General features: G+C 31.7%; 1 protein-coding gene across 1 annotated transcript; it reads left to right on the plus strand.

The window, feature by feature from the left end:
• Positions 1-3889: 3889 nt before the first annotated feature.
• Positions 3890-18521, plus strand: LOC143064155 (activin receptor type-2A-like). Its single transcript, XM_076236775.1, has 6 exons — positions 3890-4141; positions 9722-10063; positions 11843-11975; positions 13943-14510; positions 15639-15908; positions 18141-18521. The coding sequence occupies exons 1-6, from the start codon at positions 4084-4086 to the stop codon at positions 18318-18320; spliced, it is 1551 nt and encodes a 516-aa protein (XP_076092890.1). The 5' UTR covers positions 3890-4083; the 3' UTR covers positions 18321-18521.
• The last annotated feature ends 3566 nt before the right edge of the window (positions 18522-22087 follow it).

Below are 22087 nucleotides of genomic sequence, written 5' to 3' on the forward strand. Positions count from 1 at the left end.
AAAATAACCTTGTTTTTTATATAGCACATCAAGATCATGGTTGTCATATTTATATTGAAAGAAAAACTTGGCTTAGTCGACTATATGTAAAACTGCTCAACTCGCGAATAAACTATGTTTATTTACTTATATTGTTTTATTTCCCGAAAGAAAAAAAAATATTAAGAACTGAAAATTTAAAAAAAAAAAAATTCAAGACAGGTTGTAAATGAGTCCCAAAACAATGCAGCAGGGAAAAAATAAGATTGCGTCTGCAAAAAAAAATCCTCTTCCTCATCCCACTGCAAAACAATAACCTGTTGCGTGAAGCAACAAATACGAATTTATTATTGAATATTATACAATTACTGTCTTTTGATGAGGTAAATATGCGGTTTTATTGACTTTTGAAAAACTGATATTCACTGAGGCCGACGGCCGAAGTGAATATCAGTTTTTCAAAAGTCAATTAAACCCCATATTTACCGAAACAAAAGACAGTAATTGTTTTATTCCATATTCCGAGAAAAGAAAATGTATTTAATGACAAACATATACCAAAACTAATTTTACACGAAACATTTTACCATAACGTTGCATGTAAAAGCGCGTGACGTTTAGCGCGGTGAATAACACTTTCTCAGGTGAATATGCTTTTTTATTCAAAATGCAATTCATATAGAGAAACCTACTAAAATAATACCAATATAGAATAATTTTTGTTATTTATCACAAGAATTCATACCAATGTTTCTTATCTATGTTAAATGCAACACAAAGTTATCGGGCAATATAGTTTTGACCATATCTGTCATACCGCAATTCCGTTCAACAAACAGTTACATGATTTTTTGCATAACGCCTTGACACATATATATATAGAACTAATTTTTAGTGAGTAAGTGAGACTACTATGATGATTTACAGGTCGGGTATACATCGATTCTGTTCCGTTGATTTAATGTCGAAATGACGGACGTTGGACTTTGAACAGTTATACAGACTTTTTTCAAAATGCCTTCACATATTGAGTAAGCTGGTTCTCGGCTGACTATGACACTTTGAGTGTAGCTCGTAATGCAAGCGAATTCCAGTTTCCATATTGAGCTGAATTTTGGTTTGCGAGTATAGTATGATGACTTACATATCAAGTTGTTGTTTGGTTCCACTCATCTCATTCATGCCGAATTTACGGGGTTTGTTCTTTGAAAAGGTCGTGACAATAATATACAATTACTGTCTTTTGATGAGGTAAATATGCGGTTTTATTGACTTTTGAAAAAATGATATTCACTGAGGCCTAAATGATATTCACTGAGGCCGACGGCGTTATTCGACATTAATGAAAAATGATAGTCACGGCCGAAGTGAATATCAGTTTTTCAAAAGTCAATAAAACCCCATATTTACCGAAACAAAAGACAGTAATTGTTTTATTCCATATTCCGAGAAAAGAAAATGTATTTAATGACAAACATATACCAAAACAAATTTTTACACGAAACATTTTACCATAACGTTGCATGTAAAAGCGCGTGACGTTTAGCGCGGTGAATAACACTTTCTCAGGTGAATATGCTTTTTTATTCAAAATCTAATTCATATAGAGAAACCTACTAAAATAATTCCAATATAGAATAACAGTAAAGATCTTTTAAAAGTTAAAACGTGGTTTTAAGTTAAACAGTTACTGTACTTAAAATTGGAATTCTCAATAAGCTAAAGAAGACTTTAAAAACCATTGCACAAAGCGTAATTAGTCCTACTTTTAACTAAATGTAAATCTAAATGATAACCCGTACTTAAGGATGTCTGCTTGTCATGTTTTGGAATTTTTGTCAGATTTTTGTAATCCTCTGGTTTTATCCATTGGAATGCATTAAAAAAATTTCCCCATGAACCCCCATTTTTCTTTTCATAAATCTTTTACATGTATAATTATAAGTCATTTGTAAAAGTCTTATAAAATTTTATTTATTTTTTGATAGTATTTGAGAACTTTAACTGGTCAATGATAAAGCTAGGAAAAATCAAGAGAGAACATTTTCCCGCCAAAATTCCAATGGCTAATATCTCGAAAACAAGAACATTGACCCCTATATTTTTTTGGCTTTTTTGATTCCTCAGTTTATTCCCTATCAATACATACTAGTTTTATGAAAAGTTATTTATTTTAAAACTGAGCAGCGAACATCCTTAAATTGTACCTTGTTTAATTTCCAGTTTCCCAATATTCATTCCTTCTCGTGCATTTTCGCGATTTTAGCGATTTTTATCAAGAGCAAAATGGCTGAGTTTCCAGACGACCCTAATAAGAAAAAGAGATCTTCAAACCGGGATTCAGCGGAGATTGAATGACAATATTACTGTTATACGGAGCAAATTAACTCATTCAATCACAAATTCCAAGAAAAACGGCATTTGGAAAGACATTTCGTCCAAAATAAAAGCTCTTGGTTTGCATTCTCGTTCAGATAAAGAAGTCAAAACAAAATGGCAAAACTTACAAACAAAAGCAAAAAAGGAGTCAGTGATATTGTTTGCCTTAAATTAATGGAGAATAAAGGCTTTTTCCCCTGGAGAAAAATCCCAATTTGAAAAAAAAAAATGGCTTAAAATTATTCCCAAAAAGACAACTTTTTTCCCAAACAGTACAGTCTCAGTAGTAATTGTGCATGAATACAAACAGAAAAAACGCTCATTCAAACCATTTTCATGCCTAAAATGACTGTATGTGCAGATTTGAGGGTCTATTTATGTATCATCACTGACAATAAGGGGTCTTATTTCAAATGAGGGTTTACCTCTCAAAAGGAGGTCTACAAATTGAAGTTCCAGTCAAATTCATCTTTCATTATAAATTTCCCAATTTGATGAAAATGACGCATATTTTCCCAATAAAAAAGGGTAGAGGTAGTTTTGAAAAAAGCCAACAATATCACTGGGAGTATGTGGAAAGTAAGAAATATAGAGAGCCAAAACTGGCAGTGGCCCTGCTCCCAAAGCGAGACAGAGAATATCGTGGAAATGATATAGGATTGTTCAAGTTTTGTTGGTTTAAAAGGAAGCGAGTCTTCGATAGTCATAATAAACACTGAAGGTATACCGTTTATGCCCTAAAGTGTATATGAAATTGAAATAGTATTTGAATAAAACATAAATGCCTACCTTGATCATATTAATGAACATGATGATTATTATCATGATATCCGTTATTACAGACTAGGGGAAAAGCTCTGGTAGGACGGATGGAGGCGATTACATACGAACTAAATTTATATTAGGCCTATACATATTTATTTGTGTCCTTTATATATGCAAAAGTCCCCCAATGATACAGAACACCACAGGCACTTGTCTCCGAAAAAAATTCCGATATACCTAAATAGTGTTATATGAAGGTATATAGGAAAACAAATCTGAGACAAATGCCTGTGTTGAATACATAGGAACTACTTCTGAGGTATTTTCTGTGGTAAATTTTCACCGCCGGGCTGTTTTCCGCTGTTTTGCAAAATATTATGATGTGAAACCAAGGTAATCAAGAATTATGTTTTAGATACTATTTAATCCTTGTCACAGGTATTATATAATAAATTTGATATAGTTATTTTAGTCACAGTTTGCCAGAATCACTAATACAAAATTATTTGAAAAAAGCCGGATCGTCGTCACGCACAACCCGGCCCTATTCCCATCTTTTGTAGAGCATGAATGATGCAGATTACCGGCCCATTTTGTTGCTTTTAAAAGGGTTGGTAGAAATGCTAGTTTTAGACAATCATTTATATAGGGTCTTTATATAGCGGCCACTTGTCACGAGAGCGGCATATAAATGTTAGGTTTTCTTTTCCGAAATTAAAGCTTTGGTATCCGACTTTGGATATTATAATGCAACATCCGGGAACTAGATGAGAACGCCATTTTGACAAGAAAACAAACAATCTTTATTGACATTTTACATGTTATATATGGCTCACACAGAGCGTTATAAAAAATCAAAAAGTTTTTGTGAAGCACATAAACACTATCTTATTTTAAATCATAGTCCTACTTTTTAACAATTTTTCTAAGGTCGTGTTTTGCACATATCTTTGCACCTCCATGATGTTGGCGACTCGCCGTCTGTTGTTTTTCCTACTCGCAGTTGCAAAAAATTGTGGTAAGAATATATTGTCATTTGATAAGAAAGTTATTGATTTATTACATAATAGAAAGCTTTAATTCAGCAAAGTAGTTTACTGTCACTACATAATATATGGGAGTTGCTGCCCCTAAAACTGATGGGTGTATTATGTTTACGGTGCAGTCCGGTGTATCCGCGCACCTTCATTCAACTGATACAACTAATAATTGGATAATATTGTGTTAACACATTCATAACATAATTTAATTTAATAAAATCTTCTGTTTGTATGATTTAATCCTCTAGATTTTGTGCATGTTGTGTAATATGTGTCCAAAATTAGGGAAACCCCTGTTATGAGAGTTCCGGTACCTCGAATGACCGAATAACACTGTCATTATCGGAATAACACATATAATGACCGAATAACACTTGAAATTTTAATATTAGCATATATTTGTGACTTTTAAACATTGATTATTAAATAATTATATATAATCGATGTATTTTATAACTTACAAATGATTTTCTGAAAGCAGATAAGTTCATAAAAAACTTTTAAAATTTAGTATGTACATCGAACATGGCGGCCACGGAAATCACAATGGCCACCATGTACGATGTACACACTAAATCTAAAATGATCTTTATGAACTGTTTTGCTTTCTGCAAATCATTTTTAAGTTATAAAATACATCGATAATATATTATTATTTAATGATCAATGTTTAAAAGTCACAAATATGTGCTAATATTAAAATTTCAAGTGTTATTCGGTCATTACAAGTGTTATTCGGTCATTCGTGTTACCCATGAGAGTTCCTCCAATGTCCGGTGATTTTGCGCATGTCTTCCAAAAATAGCTTATTTTAAATGAAGGAAACATTTCATTCTACGAAATATAGCTTAGCTGAGTTTGAACCAAATACACTGCCAAGGACACCATGGACACAGAGCAAAGATTATTTCAATCTGATATAAGTTTGACTTAAATAAAACAAATTTTATCTGATGATGTTTTTTTTTTAATAGAAATTTGCCAAATATTGCAAATCACAGGATTGCAGTTACAGGCAGTTATTAATTAATTCTTGACCTTATCAATTTTATTCTTTTTTATCCCTTCGGAAGGCTAAAACAATACCAAGAACAATTTTGTTTGTGTTACTGTGTTGATATGACAAAATCAGCTAATGCGCAATATCACAGACCGTGCAGACACCGGGGACTCAACTGTACAGCATTTACATGTATTTAAATGCTGCTGGATAACTGAGACTAAAACAAAATTGGTCTATAACAAAATCAGACTTTAACAAACTCAGACTATCACAAAATTGGCCTACCATTATTTGTATGCAGAAATATATTGAACAAACTCTGTACTACGATTAGTAAATTATGATTTTAAAGGATTTTTCCCCGGGTAACACGAATGACCAAACAACACTGTTATTATCCGAATAACACTTGTAATGACTGAATAACACTTTAAATTTTAATATTATAGCACATATTGGTGACTTTTAAACATTTATTATTAAAAAATAATATATTATTGATGTATTTTATAACTTAAAAATTATTTCATTAAGATCATTTTAAATTTAGCATGTAAATTGAACATGGCAGCCATTGTGATTTCGGTGGTCACCATACTGCCATATTGGATGTACACACTAAATTTAAAAAGTTTTTTTATGAACTTATCTTTTTTCTGTAAATCATTTATTATAAGTTATAAAATACAGGCCTCGACAATAACGCTTGTCCGATTGTCCGATACCAGAGGGAAAAAAGGTCGGACAAGTAAAAGCTGTATCAAGCTTGTCCGTGGGGACAAGTACAATTATTCTGCAGAAAATAAATTTAATCCAACTTTGATGAACAAAGTACATTTGTAATTTATTATAAACAAAAAACAAGAAAACAAATATTAATTTGACATGTTTCTGTATTCTATTTATTCAAATGCAAAACCTTTTTCTTCAACATGTTTACTTGCAATGATAACTTTTAACTGGTTCTTTGTCAGGTACTTTTTAACAGGTAAAAGGTATACTATTCTCGGAAACCAGTCTTACTGATCCGAATCATTGATGCCTTTGTAGAAAAGGTATCTTTACAGGACAGTTTGTCACCTTGAAAGATTCAGCTCCAATTGTTTAAGAGACATATTTAATAGACATGATTGATAGACAGTTTGACAAGGCAGGAGACACTTTGGGACTAAGACAAATCAGTACCTCAGTTTGCTACCTTATTCTGTTCCTTATAATACATACCATACTGGTAATTTTTTCACAAAATTTTTTTTTTTATTTACCATAGAATTCACAAAATCATATTTGATCATACATTGTAAGTAGAAAAAACAATACTTGCAATATGGTGACCTGAGTTGTTAATTTCTGTGTCATTTGGTCTTTTGCAGAGAGTTGTCTCATTGGCAATCAGACCTTATGATGGCTTATCTTCTTTTTATTGATTGCATTTGAATACACTTTTTTTACTCATAAAAAAACCAAACAGAATACAAATCCAATGAGTGTACAGGCCTATCAGATGGTGGCTCATGATTAGAGTCTGATGAGACTAGTATTGATGGAAACTAGAACCTAATTCCTGTGCTATGACTAGTTTTGCAGTTGTACTTGACTCATATTTTTGAAAATATTTATTAAAAAAAAAATACAACAAATTCTGTTATATTGTTTAAATTCGTTTTGCTCCTTTAATCAACTAAGTAAAAAGGTTATTTTTAATAGAAATTTTTTGGACAAGTAACAATTTCATTCGGACAAGTAAATTTTGGTATGTACAATGTACTTACAGGACAAGTTGAAAAAAAAGTTATTGTAGAGGCCTGAAATACATTGATAATATACTATTATTAAATCATAAATATTTAAAAGTCACCAATATGTGCTAATATTAAAATTTGCAAGAGTTATTCGTTCATTCATTTTTGTCATTACAAGTGTTGTACGGTCATTCGAGGTACTGCTTTTTCCCCCGACTTTTGAAAATTTTTTTTTTTTATAAATTAGACATGTATATACAAATTTAAGAGAATATGATCAATATTTTTGAAAAAATAACATATAGAAATGTTTTGAAATTAACTTAGATCCATCATACTATTTATGGTTGAGGTTAATAGACCTTATATTAAAATTTCATAGATTTCTGTTTACTTATACTAAAGTTATTGTGTGAAAACCAAGAAAAATGCTTATTTGGGCCCTTTTTGGCCCCTTATTCCACAACTGTTGGGTCTATGAAAAAAAGGTTGGGATTGATTTTGGGAGTTTTAGTCCCAACAGTTTAGGAATTAAGGGCAAAAAACAGGTCCCAAATAAGCATTTTTCTTGGTTTTTGCACAATAACTTTAGTATTAGTTTATAGAAATCTATGAAATTTTAACACAAGGTTTATGACCACATAAGGAAGGTTTGGATTGATTTGGGAGTTTTGGTCCCAATGAATAAGGGGCCAAAAGGGGCCAAAATTAAACTTTGTTTGATTTCATCAAAAAATGAATTATTGGGGTTCTTTGATATCCCAAATCTAACTGTGTATTTAGATTCTTAATTTTTGGTCCTGTTTTAAATTGGTCTACATTAAGGTCCAAAGGGTCCAAAATTAAACTTAGCTTGATTTTAACAAAAATTGAATCCTTGGGGTTCTTTGATATGCTGAATCTAAAAATGTACTTAGATTTTTGATTATTGGTCCAGTTTTCAAGTTGGTCCAAATCGGGGTCCAAAATTAAACTTTGTTTGATTTCATCAAAAATTGAATAATTGGGGTTCTTTGATATGCAAAATCTAACTGTGTATGTAGATTCTTAATTTTTGGACCTGTTTTCAAATTGGTCTACATTAAAGTCCAAAGGGTCCAAAATTAAACTAAGTTTGATTTTAACAAAAATTTAATTCTTGGGCTTCTTTGATATGCTGAATCTAAACATGTACTTAGATTTTTTATTATGGGCCTAGTTTTCAAGTTGGTCCAAATCAGGATCCAAAATTATTATATTAAGTATTGTGCAATAGCAAGAAATTTTCAGTTGGACAGTATTCAGCAATAGCAAGAAATCTTCAATTGCACAGTATTGTGCAATAGCAAGAAATTTTCAATTGCACAGTATTGCCCAATAGCAAGAAATCTTCAATTGCACAGTATTGTCCAATAGCAAATATTTTCAATTGCACAGTATTGCGCAATAGCAAGAAATATCTAATTGCACAATATTGTGCAATAGCAAGAAATTTTCATATTTTCAATTGGAGTTATCTTTCTTTGTCCAGAATAGTAGTTGAATCAGCTTAAATCATTGCTTTATACAATATACAATGTATATTCACTTTTACTACCAACTGATAAATTAAAACAATCTTTACCATTCAGTGATAACAAGCACTTTTTTTTACATTTTAATATGTATTTAAATGAGTAGTTATTGTTGCAAACTCCATTAGAAATTTGATTGAGATCAGTTTTGGAATAAGGGAAAGGGGGATGTGAAAAAAAAATTGGGGGGGGGGGGGGGTTCAATTTTTTTCATTTCAGATTTCATAAATAAAAAGAAAATTTCTTCAAACATTTTTTTGAGAGGATTAATATTCAACAGCATAGTGAATTGCTCAAAGGCAAAAAAAAATTTAAGTTCATTAGACCACATTCATTATGTGTCAGAAACCTATGCTGTGTCAACTATTTAATCACAATCCAAATTTAGAGCTGAATCCAGCTTGAATGTTGTGTCCATACTTGCCCCAACCGTTCAGGGTTCAACCTCTGCGGTCGTATAAAGCTGCGCCCTGCGGAGCATCTGGTTTAAGAAGTTACTATTAGTTAATATTAATTTTAACCATGAGGCAGGACTGTATGACATTTTATATTTTAATGTTTTATGATGTATTTAATTATTAGTTATTGTTGGTAACTCCATTAGAAAGTTGAATTGAGATTATTTTTGGAATACGAGAAAGGTGGAGGTGAAAAAAAATTGGGGGGATATGAATTTGTGGGGAGGGGTACAATTTTTCTCATTTAAGATTTCAGAAATTAAAAAGAAAATTTCTTCAAATATTTGTTTTTTTTAGGGGATTAATATTCAACAGCATAGTGAATTGCTAAAAGGGAAAAAAAATTAAGTTCATTAGACCACATTCATTCTTTGTCAGAAACCTTTGCTGTGTAAACTTTTTAATCCAGCTTGAATGTTGAGTCCATACTTACCTAAGCTGTTCAGGGTTCGACCTCTGTCGTGGTATAAAGCTGTGCTCTGCAGAGCATCTGGTTGTACTCTGGCGCTTCAAAACTGTTCAAACATATTTACTAATTTCAATAAAATGTTGACCATTTAAATTTTGATATTTTTCGAATGGAAATAACTCAAATAGTCTTTCTAAAAGATGACTTGCAAAACTAATATTTAAACTACGGCAGGGTGTTCTTAAAAACGATGGAAATGGGGCATGGCACCAAATTTTTTTCCTTAAAAGGGCTGCCAGGGCGTCATTGCACTCCAAAACAGCCTGCAGGAAACACTAAGTATGTATAAAGTATTTATTTACTTGTGTTTATAAGCTATTTTTGTACTTGCAGATGGATTTCCAATGGATCCTGATTACAATGAAGATGCTGTAAATATGATAACATGTGCTGTCATTCATGATGGCTGCAAATATGAAGATAAAAGTCGATGTTCTCAAATTGAAAAATGTCCTGCTGTGTATGATAGTTGTTTTATTGCATGGCAGTCAGTAAATGGATCTGATGACATTGTAAAACATCAAGGATGTTGGACAGCTAGCCACACATCAAAATGTTCAACAGCAGAATGTAAACAAGATCCAATGATTGGAGCATTGAATTTTTGTTGCTGTAACTCTGATTTTTGTAACACTAACTACACAGTATTTTTTGGTAGTACAACAGCACCAGAAGGTAGGGTCTGACAGATATATTTTGGTAGTTGCTATCAGTGTTCTCCCCAGAAATTTTGGATAGCATCACATTTGGCGTAATAAAAAATAAACTGCATTTTTTCGAATGTCATTTCTTGTGTCGCAGCAATGCTGTATGTACTTTATGTTATATGTTTATATTGTTCAATTCTTAACTGTGAATACAATTAAACTATACCCATGATAACAGATGTTTCAATTTATGCTTTCTATATATTCATTTATAGTTACAGAATTATTTTTTTCCTATTGGGCCAAATATAAATACATGTATATGGGAAAAAGGGGGGGGGGGCATATATGTAGGGTTCCAGTTCCCCTAGTACATGTACATACCCAACTACAGAAATTCATTGTTTCATGTTACTCAATGGATTAGTTCCAGTTGTTTCTTTATATCAAAATGATCTATATTTTTAACAATAGTTAAGCTTATATTAACATTTTCAAATAGAATACATTTAGTAAAAGATCTAGCAATTTCTCTTTTGAGATTGTTTTTTTTCTGTCTTACTCTACTCTGGGAACAGTACCTAGTCAATATATATGTTCCTGCTCTACTGTGCCATTTAATTTGTGCATCTGTAGTCATTATTGTAAAATGTGGATTTTTTTTCACGATTTTATCTGTTAATCCGGATTATCACACCTCAATCAACGAGTCTAATCGATGTCAAAACAAATCAGTGACAGGTTGACCTTGTTCCTAATTAAATTCGTGCAGGTTACAATTATGGGATTATCATGTTTTCAATCATAATTTCTTGAACGGTTTTAAACAGTTGTTTAAAAGTTGAACAGTTACAAAAGTAAATTATATATATAAACTTCTCAAAGAGTAAATCAACACTTTACAATTAAGTCACATGACTTGTGATCACCTGATACACTAGAAAAATGTGGCGGTTTATCTTTTCAAAACGAGCGTAGTTTATTTAATTATCATACACTTTGCTTCAACTCTCTATGATGAACACATGCAAAAACAGTCAGTTATGACAACAAGGAACACAGACGCTAATTTAACCTACAACAAAAGCTTTATTGTATTTTCATTAAGACATGCCAAATTTCCAGATTGCAAAACAGATGGACACGATAAACGTAACAACAAAGATATAGAATTTATTTTATTTAAATAAAACATGACCAATCAAGAACAATACGATACATATTAGAAATATAACCTGTAAAACATTAAAACAATCAAGGTTGTAGAAAAAATATTCCGTACTCTTCACTTCACTTGGAAATTTCTTTTTCGGAGTTTGGACCTAAAAAAAAAACTAAGAAAATGCATAAGCCGCACCCCTCTTACAAGAAACATGACCCAGGGTATAAATGTGCGCGTTATACATACTAAGGGAGGGTAGTCTACATCTTCGCTATAATGCATATATGTTACTAGTGAGTAAGTCAGGAATTGAGTTAAGTATGTTTTGTCCTGCATTTTTTGTACATACATGTACATGTATGCATGAAATATTTGCCACTGGTCATTACAATTATCAATCAATCATTATTGTTTTTACACTGTATGACTTACAAAGTTGACCTCCATCATTCATTGTCATATGAAAAATGACTGAAGCACAAGTGCATTAAGTAAAACTATGATATACCGGTACATATACAGTGTGAAAAAAACCGTGAAAACCTCATTGCTGCAGATTGAAACATAAAAATGGAATTATGTAGACAAAAACCATATATAGTTTTTTCAATGATTTAGAATTCACTTAGTAATTATGTTTTGTAGGACTTAAGCCAGTAGAAACAGAGGAACCAGACAGTGTTAGAGACACAGTATTGTATTCATTAGTACCTATAGCCGTATTAGTCTGTATCATTATAGGCATTTTCTTCATGTGGAGATGTTATTATAAAGATAGGTAAGTTATTGGTCAGAACACTAGTAAAAAATGAACCTATAGCCATATGTACATGTACCATATTTAGCCGTTTATAGTATTGAGTTATCGCATAGAAACTTTTAGATAATATGAGGCAGGCATTACCTGTGAAATGGGTAGGAAGTCTGTATGGTTGTTTTATTTAAATCAAACATGTTAAAAAGAGAAATGGAAATACCGTAACATTTCCGATTTTGGTTCTGTTGTTAGGGATTTAGTTGTGACGTTATGACGTCATATTCAATGTAAACAAAGAAGCGCTGTCATTAGGTAACGTCTTTTTTATAACAAACAATATTTAAAAATGAATTTTTTTTGAGTGCCTTTATTAGACTGATAAATATACATTTTATTCAGTCTCATGCAAACAAGACTGCAAAAGGAAGCAGATTTCTGCGCAGATCCGGAAATTCAAAAACACGACATTCCGGATCCGACATATTTTTGAACGATTTTGAGTTCATTAGTACAATTAAAAAATTTGGGAAATTTTCCCGATTTTTTTTATTGAATTTTCTACTGTAATAGGGGACTTCGTCCCCATATAATTTACATTTTAGATTAATTTTGATTTGATTAATTTCTTTGGTAAGCAAATGCTATTAGGTAACCTTGTCAATAAGCATTAATTATACAAATCTCATTTCTATAGTGATTTTTAGACCCTCTTCAAATGTTCCTCCTCAGTCGTGGTCTATTGACTGAAATTTTAGAATAGTTTATAAGCTACATAGAAATAAGAACATGTGGTATGAGTACTAATGAGACAACTCTACATTTAAGTAACAATTTGTAAAAGTTAACCATAAGGGACGACATCAAAAGTTCAATGTAGGATAAAAAACTTAATTCACATAGTTTTTTCACTGACACCCCCACCCCCCTCTTAACTTAATTTGGGAAAAATTGATTTACCAATAGGGATATATGTAAAAATCGATTTTAGATATACAAAACTTGTAGAATTTTAACCCCCCACCCCCAAACTATTTGATTTAAGTTTTTTATCCTACATCGATCTTTTGATGTCGTCCCTAAAAGGTCAAAGAAAAGTCTTCAACACAGAGCCTTGGCTCACACCGAAAACAGCAAGATAAAATGACTAGTGTAAAAACCATTCAAATGAAAAAACCAACAGTCTAATCTAATCTATATAAATTACGAGAAACACTAATGAACCACATCAACAAATGACAATAAATGAACATCAGATTCCTGACTTTGGACAGGGGTAAACAAATACAGTGGTTTTATTTGTTTTAACCTTGACCCTTATTTTGATATTTTCAGTCTAAGACTAATTGTCCTGATATTGTTTTGCAGTTGCAGAAAATGTTTCTGCTCTAAATTCAGTCTTTGAAACCTTAGTAATATTTCATTTTTCTCTCTACTACAGTTCTCTTAAATAAAGTACAAAATAGGTTGAATCATTACGATCCCACCTAAAGCTGAGAAATAGTTTTCTTCAGGTCCAGGTTAATAATTTCAATCTTATGTACATAATTAAGTTACTTCAAGTCAAGAAATGTTGATTAAATAAAAGTTACTATCTTATGTGTAAATGTCTGTCAGTGTGTATAATTACAGTTGTATTATTTTAATGCCCATACCATAATGGAGGGGCATCAAGTTTTACCCTTGTCATCCGTCTGTTCATCCCAAATTGGTTTCCATTTTTAGTTTGCCTCGACCAAATGTAATGAAACTTAAACACTATGCTTATTACCACAACACACAGATCAAATTTGAATTTTGTAGCTTAACTTTTACCATTCTAGAGTTCTAGAAAAATTGCTAAATCTTTTGTTTCTGTTCTCTAACTTTGGTATGCCTCAACTAAATATTATGAAATTTATACACAATGCTTATTACCTGTAAACACAGATCAAGTTTAAATATATGTAGCATCACTTTTACCATTTTAGTTTTTCAACACTTTATTATAGATTTGGGCATGAGCAGCTTCCAACAATTGATCCTGAACTAAGTACTCCACCGTCACCTCAACCTTTGAAGCCTGTACAGTTGATTGAACTGAGGGCACATGGGCGTTTTGGTGAAGTATACAAAGGCACAATGATAACAGAGGCTGTGGCTGTCAAAATATTCCCTATGAAGGAAAAGGTGTCATGGATGATGGAACAAGATATTTATAAACTACCTCATATGAAGCATGATAATGTTTTACGATTTATCGCTGCTGAGAAACGTGATGATAAATTATGGCTAATTTCTCAGTTTCATGATCTTGGCTCGCTAAGTGACTATTTAAAAGGTCACAAGTTATCATGGTTGGATATGTTGAAGATTGGTGAGAGCATGGCTAAAGGTTTAGCTTATCTACATGATGATATACCAGTGACTGGTCATTCTGAAGCAAAGCCATCAATTGCTCATCGAGATTTCAAAAGCAAGAATGTCCTTTTGAAATCTGATCTGACCGCTTGCATTGCTGACTTTGGTCTAGCTCTGAAGTTTGATGCTGGAAAAAGTGCTGGTGAAATTCATGGTCTGGTATGTTATAAAACTTTTTTTTATCATTTGCATATCAAAACATTAGATTTACTAAATCTTATCTACAAACCAGATGAATTAGTGTTTACATTAAAAAGTATGCCTGCAAGAATTGATTACAAACAAAAACATATTAAGTTAGTTTATTTTTTTATCAATCATATACTAATAAACTTCATTCTTAACTGCAATTTACAATGAATACAAATAGAATATATGACAATCTGAGAGGAAATTATAAAAAAAAAAGCCTGTAACTTTAGAACAATGTTGCATTTTAATGAATTTAATAATACAATTTTCACATTCTCTACTAAATATAGAAGTTTTTCAGCTTCCTCTGAAGGGTAGAATGATAAACTAATAATGTAAACAGATAAATTTTTGGTTGTGCAAAATTCATGTTTTATTAACATGCCAGTAGGATATTTGGCATCTTCGCTAGCAAAGGGTTACGATCCACTCCTGTTCTCTTCACCCTTGGCGGATTGAGATAAAATTTCGGAGACACAAGGTAAGGATTTTTATTGGTTGCTGTAGAAACTCGCTGCATCCAATCAAAAAATGCCTATAACATAATCACGTGTAGATGTAGAAATTGTTTGTAAACATTTGCCACATGTTTATTGTGCAACAAGTCTTTACATCACTAAACATACTACTATATTTAGTAACAACTTGAATGTTTTTAATCAACTAATAGAAGTTCCTGTGTATGTTTCATGCACAAATGCATGAATGTTGATGTATATTTTTGTTTCCGGCTTTACCAAGTGTGTAGAATCTAGACGCTACCGTGTTTTTACCTCCAAATTGAAGAGTTCAAGTGCTACCATTGGCCAAGAATAATGTATTTGGAATGGGCGTGACTTTAACCTTCCGATAGATGGCGCATCATTGATATCACAAATGTTAGCTCAATCTGCCAAGGGTGAAGAGAACGGGAGTGGATCGTAACCCTTGGCTAGCGAAGATGGATATGTGGTTGAAACACAAATTTTCAACAAAGTTAATTTTCTGTACTGATCATACGGAGGTAAAACATTGTATATGATGAACTTTAATTATAAATTTATTTTAAAATTGTTTTTCTTTTCCTTATTATGAACTTATTTTCTCCTCTTTAAGGTTGGAACAAGAAGATATATGGCACCAGAGGTCCTGGAGGGAGCTATTTGTTTTAATAGAGATGCTTTCCTTAGGATTGACATGTATGCCTGTGGATTGGTTCTGTGGGAGCTGGTATCTAGATGTTCAGCAGCTGAAGGGCAAATAGACAACTATCAGCTGCCATTTGAAGAAGAGGTGGGGACTCATCCTACTCTAGAAGACATGCAAGAGTATGTTGTCTTGAAAAAGTGTAGACCAACTATAAAGGAAACATGGCTGAGACATTCGGTTAGTAAGAGGCATTCAATGTCATACCTTTAGGTTAATCAAAAATTAGACATAAAAAATACGGGAAAAAAGTATACAAGATGAGCGGTAATTCTGAAATATAAATGAAAACCTTAATTAAATGAAATCAGTAACAATATATAGAGACAAACCAACTATATACTTTAGTACATTTATATTCAGTGTGCATGTCTTGGATTTACAAATAATTAATGTATTTCTACATAAACAAGAGTTGTTGAGATTGAAAAGCAGAAAAACAAATATGAGCGTTACATATATAACCAGCTAATAATTTTATCTACACAAACATGTTCCTGAAAAATTAAAAGCAAGAAATCATCCCAACCCTTTTATATAACATCTCAGAATATGGTCAAGTGCATTTCTTGCAGAAGTTTTAATGAATATACATTTATTGTCTGATTAAATATTTCAGGAAATTGCATATTTTTGGCTAACATTCATTTTCGCTAGCCAAGGGTTACGATCCACTCCCGTTCTCTTCACCCTTAGCGGATTGAGCTAACATTTGTGCTAACAATGTTGCGCTATCTATTGGAAGATCAAAGTCCTGCCCATTCTAAATACATTATTTTTATACAACCGCAAAAATTGAAAATATATTGGTTGTATATTGGTATGACCTTGGCGTCGTCGTCGTTGTCGTCCAAAGACATTTGGTTTTCGCACTATAACTTTAATATAAGTAAATAGAAATATATGAAATTTAAAGACAAGGTTTATGACCATAAAAGGAAGGTTGAGATTGATTCTGGTAGTTTTGGTCCCAACAATTTAGGAATTAGGGGCCAAAAAGGGTCCAAATAAGCATTTTTCTTGGTTTTCACACAATAACTTTAGTATAAGTGAACAGAAATCTATGAAATTTTAACATAAGATTTATGACCACAAAAGGAAGATTGGGATTGATTTTGGGAGTTTTGGTCCCAACAGTTTAGGAATCGGGGGCCAAAAAAAATCCCAAATACGCATTTTTCTTGATTTTTGCACAATAACTTTAGTATAAATAAATAGAAATCTATGAAATTTTAACACAAGATTTATGACCACAAAAGAAAGGTTTGGATTGATTTTGGGAGTTTTGGTCCCAACAGTTTAGGAATTAGGGGCCAAAAGGGTCTAAAATTAATCTTAGTTTGATTTTAACAAAAATTGAATTCTTGGGGTTCCTTGATATGATATGCTGAATCTAAACATGTACTTAGATTTTTGATTATGGGCCCAGTTTTCAAGTTGGTCCAAGTCAAGGTCCAAAATTAAACTTTGTTTGATTTCAACAAAAATTGTATATATGAGGTTCTTCAATATGCTGAATCTAACCATGTATTTAGATTTTTAATATTTGGGCCTGGTTATTAAATTGGTCCACATTGAGGTCTAAAGGGTCTAAAATTGAACATTATTTGATTTCATCAAAAATTGAATTCTTGGGGTTCTATGATATGCTGAATCTAACCATGTATTTAGATTTTGGATATTGTACCATAATAGGTAAATGTCCAATTTTTTAAGTTTAAGCTCTTAGATCACATTCATTTTGTGTCAGAAACCTATGTTGTGTCAACTATTTTATCACAATCCAAATTCAGAGCTGTATCAAGCTTAAATGTTGTGTCCATACTTGCCCCAACTGTTCAGAGTTCGACCTCTGCGGTTGAATAAAGCTGTGCCCTGTGGAGCATCTGGTTGACCAATGGTAGCACTTGAACTCTTCGCTTTGGAGGTAAAAACACGGTAGCCTCTAGATTCTACACACTTGGTTAAGCCGGAAACGAAAATATACATCAACATTCATGCATTTGTGCATGAAACATACACAGGAACTTCTATTAGTTGATTAAAAACCTAAAATATAGTTGTATGTTTAGTGATGTAAAGACTTGTTGCACAATAAACATGTGGCAATTGTTTACAAACACTTTCTACATCTACACGTGATCATGTTATAGGTGCTTTTTGATTGGATGCAGCGAGTTTCTACTGCAACCAATAAAAATCCTTACCTTGTGTCTCCGAAATTTTATCTCAATCTGCCAAGGGTGAAGAGAACGGGAGTGGATCGTAACCCTTGGCTAGCGAAGATGGCTAACATTAAGAGAGTTTTACTGTGTTCAGTTTAAAGCTACATGTATCATATGGTCAAATGCAAGAAAGAAGATGAATATTTTTGACAGTTTATTGAATTATATGTATAATATATTATTACAGGGTCTGGAGGTGATGATTAACACCATTGAAGAATGTTGGGATCAGGATGCTGAGGCTAGAGTATCGGCTAATTGTGTACATGAACGTTTAATTGCCTTGAGCCGATTGACAAATGTGTCACCTGTTATTTTTTCACCGAGTGAGGAAATACCATACCAGATATCTTCCATTTCAGCTTAAGGATTAAGTTAAAGAGTTTCTTGTATGTGCATTATTCATTAATGACTAGGGTGCACATCTAGTATTTGATTATTCAGTTGGTTCAAGTTCCATAACAAAATAAAACAATTTTATCGATTTAAAAAGTCACACTAAAGATGTACACTAGAAGTCAAATTTGAAATCTTCCATATATTTTTTTTTGTGAAAAAAGAAAAGAAATTATACTGTATAGTTAAGATGATGAATTAAAGGGTCACACGGTATCATTTTGTATAATGGTATACAAGCTACAGAAGGACATCAGTATTTAAATGTATTCATAAAAGTATACAGAAATGATAACATGTAAAATCAGTACTGAGAAAATTGAAGGGAGACAATTCATTTTAACCCAGATATGTTTCCAATGGACATGTGTTATAAGTGTATTTGTAACTAGCTATATATTGGAAGTTCAATCAAGAAACAAAAACAATGTATTTGAAAGTTTAAAAAAATGAATAAGAATTTAGTGTTTACTAGATCATCATTATCTTGTTCCAAAGTTGTTGGATATTTATTTTGCAGTTAATATTGTAATGAACTGTGACACTGAGAAAATATAGGTGAAATGAGACAACAATTGTATGAAAAATCATAAGTAACTGGAGAGTTACAAATATAGGTAGAATTACATCAAATGGCATTTCATTGTAAATTTGTGTATAAAAATGATGTATTATACAATGATAATTATTATATTAGTGGAAATCAATAGTATATGGGCATTGTATTATAATAATGTACTAAATGGTTAGATTTATGTTTCATACAGTGCTTTAATCTAAATCCCAATACAGCACTTACAACCATGTTCTAGCTTTGGAGATAATATTGATGTCAGAGCATCTTTTTGTTTTATAACAGTGATAGAAAGAAAACTTATTTATTATAAATCACAAGGTTAGTTAGCATGTTATTTGTATCATTTTATCATAGCTATTTCATAATTCAGGGATGACTAAATACCTCTTTACACACATGCAACTTAATGTAAGAAAGAAATTCTGCTGACTATGTTACAATTCATTCTTATCAGGTTGTTTACAATGTTAAGATAAACATGTAATGTAAGTAAAACCTATGTATGTGTACTATTTTAAATGGAGTCATAAAATATGCCATGATAAACTATACCAAAACTTTTCGATTTTACCCTCAAAAAGTGTCAGATTTTGCCCCACAAAACTAACAACAGGGCAGATGATATGTGATAAAAACATTTGACATATTTAAGAGATGTTTTTTAGTATTTTTAAAGGTCAAATAATGAAAAAAAGGACTCATTTGGTTCAAAACTTTGGGTTTTAACTTCTAATTTTATCTTAATTTTTATGAGTGGTAGGATGAAATTTTTTAAACAGCACATGACTATAATTAAAATGATATCGAAACGACAAAAAAAGTAAAAATCAAATATGTATTGCTTGTTTTTAAAATCTTTGTAGTCAAACATCGCTTTGGATTTGTAAGAATGAGAGAAAGTAAAACTTTCATTCCATTTAGAGATTATAGTTTATTGTGTGCAGGGTTATCCACAAAAAATGGTCAAAAAGTGGGAAGAAATATTTCCTATGCTCACAATCAATAAGAGATATGAGCATTAGTTTTCTTAAGAGTCACTCAAACCCAATACCCATATACGTTTTTCTAGAACAGCCCTTTACAAAATAATCTAAAATGCCCTGATAATTTTCTATTTAAAATTTTGAGTCCAACATGACACCAGAATTTCTTATTGTTACACGAATACATTCAGGAAATATGGCCTCATCAATTTTTGATTAAGTATTTTGGATTGTTGAATGATAAAAATATTTTCAGTTAAACACTTCTGCTTTGTTAGTGCAGTCTTTTTTAATATATAAATATCTAATACCGTAAAAAGGCACATGAAAAGTAAATCACTATAGAAATGATGGTTTTGTTAAGTTTGAGGAAAAGAAATTATCTCAGTTAGCCTTCTATGGGATATGTTATTTATAGGGGGAAAAAAATAATTTAAAAAGATGAATGATTTAAAATTTATGGTTTTGTTTATTTTTTTTCTACTTTCTGCAAAACAAATATTCAGTATGTAAATAAACCATAATCTGCCAAATTGTTGCAGAAAAAATCCAAAAAACTTAAAATAAAATTTGTGTGGTCTATTGAAACCAGTGCCCTTATAAAAAAATGTTTTACTCAAGAAGGTAGCATTTTCTCATGAACTTTCTGTATGTAGTATTCTCAGATAAGTAGCTTAGGATGAGTTGAAATTTTTCATAAGACGATGTGTCACCATTGATCAGTTTGTTTACATTATGCTATTCAGAATTGTTGACCACTGTGCTAATTTCAAACACTCCATCAATCAATTATATAATAGAAATTCATCATGTTGTTTAACTTTTCATGTATTTTCCATGAAGGAAGATTTTTTCATTTGACAAAGCTACAATCATCTTGATATCACTTGTTTTTATACGACCGCGAATATTTTTTGGTCGTATATTGGTATCATGTTGGCGTCGTCGTCTTCGTCTGAATGAAGACATTTGGTTTTTGCACTCTAACTTTAGTATAAGTAAATAGAAATCTATGAAATTTAAACACAAGGTTTATGACCATTAAAGGAAGCTTGGGATTGATTTTGGGTGTTTTGGTCCCAACAGTTTAGGAATTATCAGTCAAAAAAGGCCCAAATAAGCATTTTTCTTGATTTTTGCACAATAACTTCAGTATAAGTAAACAGAAATCTATGAAATTTTAACATAAGGTCTATGACCACAAAAGGAAGGTTGGGATTGATTTTGGGAGTTTAGTCTCAACAGTTTAGGAATAAGGGGCCAAAAACAGGTCCCAAATAAGCATTTTTCTTGGTTTTTGCACAATAACTTTAGTATATGTTAATAGAAATCTATGAAATTTTTACACAAGGTTTATGACCACAAAAGGAAGGTTGGGATTGATTGTGGGAGTTTTGGTCCCAACGAATTAGGGGCCAAAAGGGTCCAAAATTAAACTTTGTTTGATTTCATCAAAAAATGAATTGTTAGGGTTCTTTGATATGCCAAATCTAACCATGTATTCAGATTCCTAATTTTTGGGCCTGTTTGCAAATTGGTCTACATTAAGGTCGAAAGGGTCCAAATTTAAACTTAGCATGATTTTAACAAAAATTGAATTCTTGCGGTTCTTTGATATGCTGAATCTAAACATGTACTTAGATTTTTGATTATGGACCTAGTTTTCAAGTTGGTCCAAATCAGAGTCCAAAATTATTATATTAAGTATTGTGCAAAAGCAAGAAATTTTCAATTGCACAGTATTGTGCAATAGCAAGAAATCTTCAATTGCACAGTATTGTGCAATAGCAAAAAATTTTCAGTTGCACAGTATTGCGCAATAGCAAGAAATCTTCAATTGCACAGTATTGTGCAATAGCAAGAAATCTTCAATTGCACAGTATTGCGCAATAGCAAGAAATATCTAATTGCACAATATTGCACACAATACCAAGAAATTTTCAATTGCAGTTTTGCGCAATAGCAAGAAATATTCAATTACACAATATTGTCCCGTTTTCAAATTGGTCTACATTAAGGTCCAAAGGGTCAAAAATTAAACTTTGTTTGATTTCAACAAAAATTGAATATATGGGGTTCTTCAATATGCTGAATTTAACCATGTATTTAGATTTTAAATATTTAGGCCCGGTTATCAAATTGGTCCACATTGAGGTCTAAAGGGTCAACATTATTTGA

The sequence above is a fragment of the Mytilus galloprovincialis genome, chromosome 2, assembly GCF_965363235.1.
Source record: "Mytilus galloprovincialis chromosome 2, xbMytGall1.hap1.1, whole genome shotgun sequence".
Classification (NCBI taxonomy): Eukaryota; Metazoa; Mollusca; class Bivalvia; order Mytilida; family Mytilidae; genus Mytilus; species Mytilus galloprovincialis.

Bases quoted from the DNA above. Each gene is read 5' to 3' on its own strand.
- LOC143064155 (XM_076236775.1), top strand. From the start codon at position 4,084: ATGATGTTGGCGACTCGCCGTCTGTTGTTTTTCCTACTCGCAGTTGCA. The intron at 4,142-9,721 runs GTAAGAATATAT...TTGTACTTGCAG, and splicing joins CGCAGTTGCAAAAAATTGTG to ATGGATTTCCAATGGATCCT. The intron at 14,511-15,638 runs GTATGTTATAAA...CTCCTCTTTAAG, and splicing joins CTGGTGAAATTCATGGTCTG to GTTGGAACAAGAAGATATAT.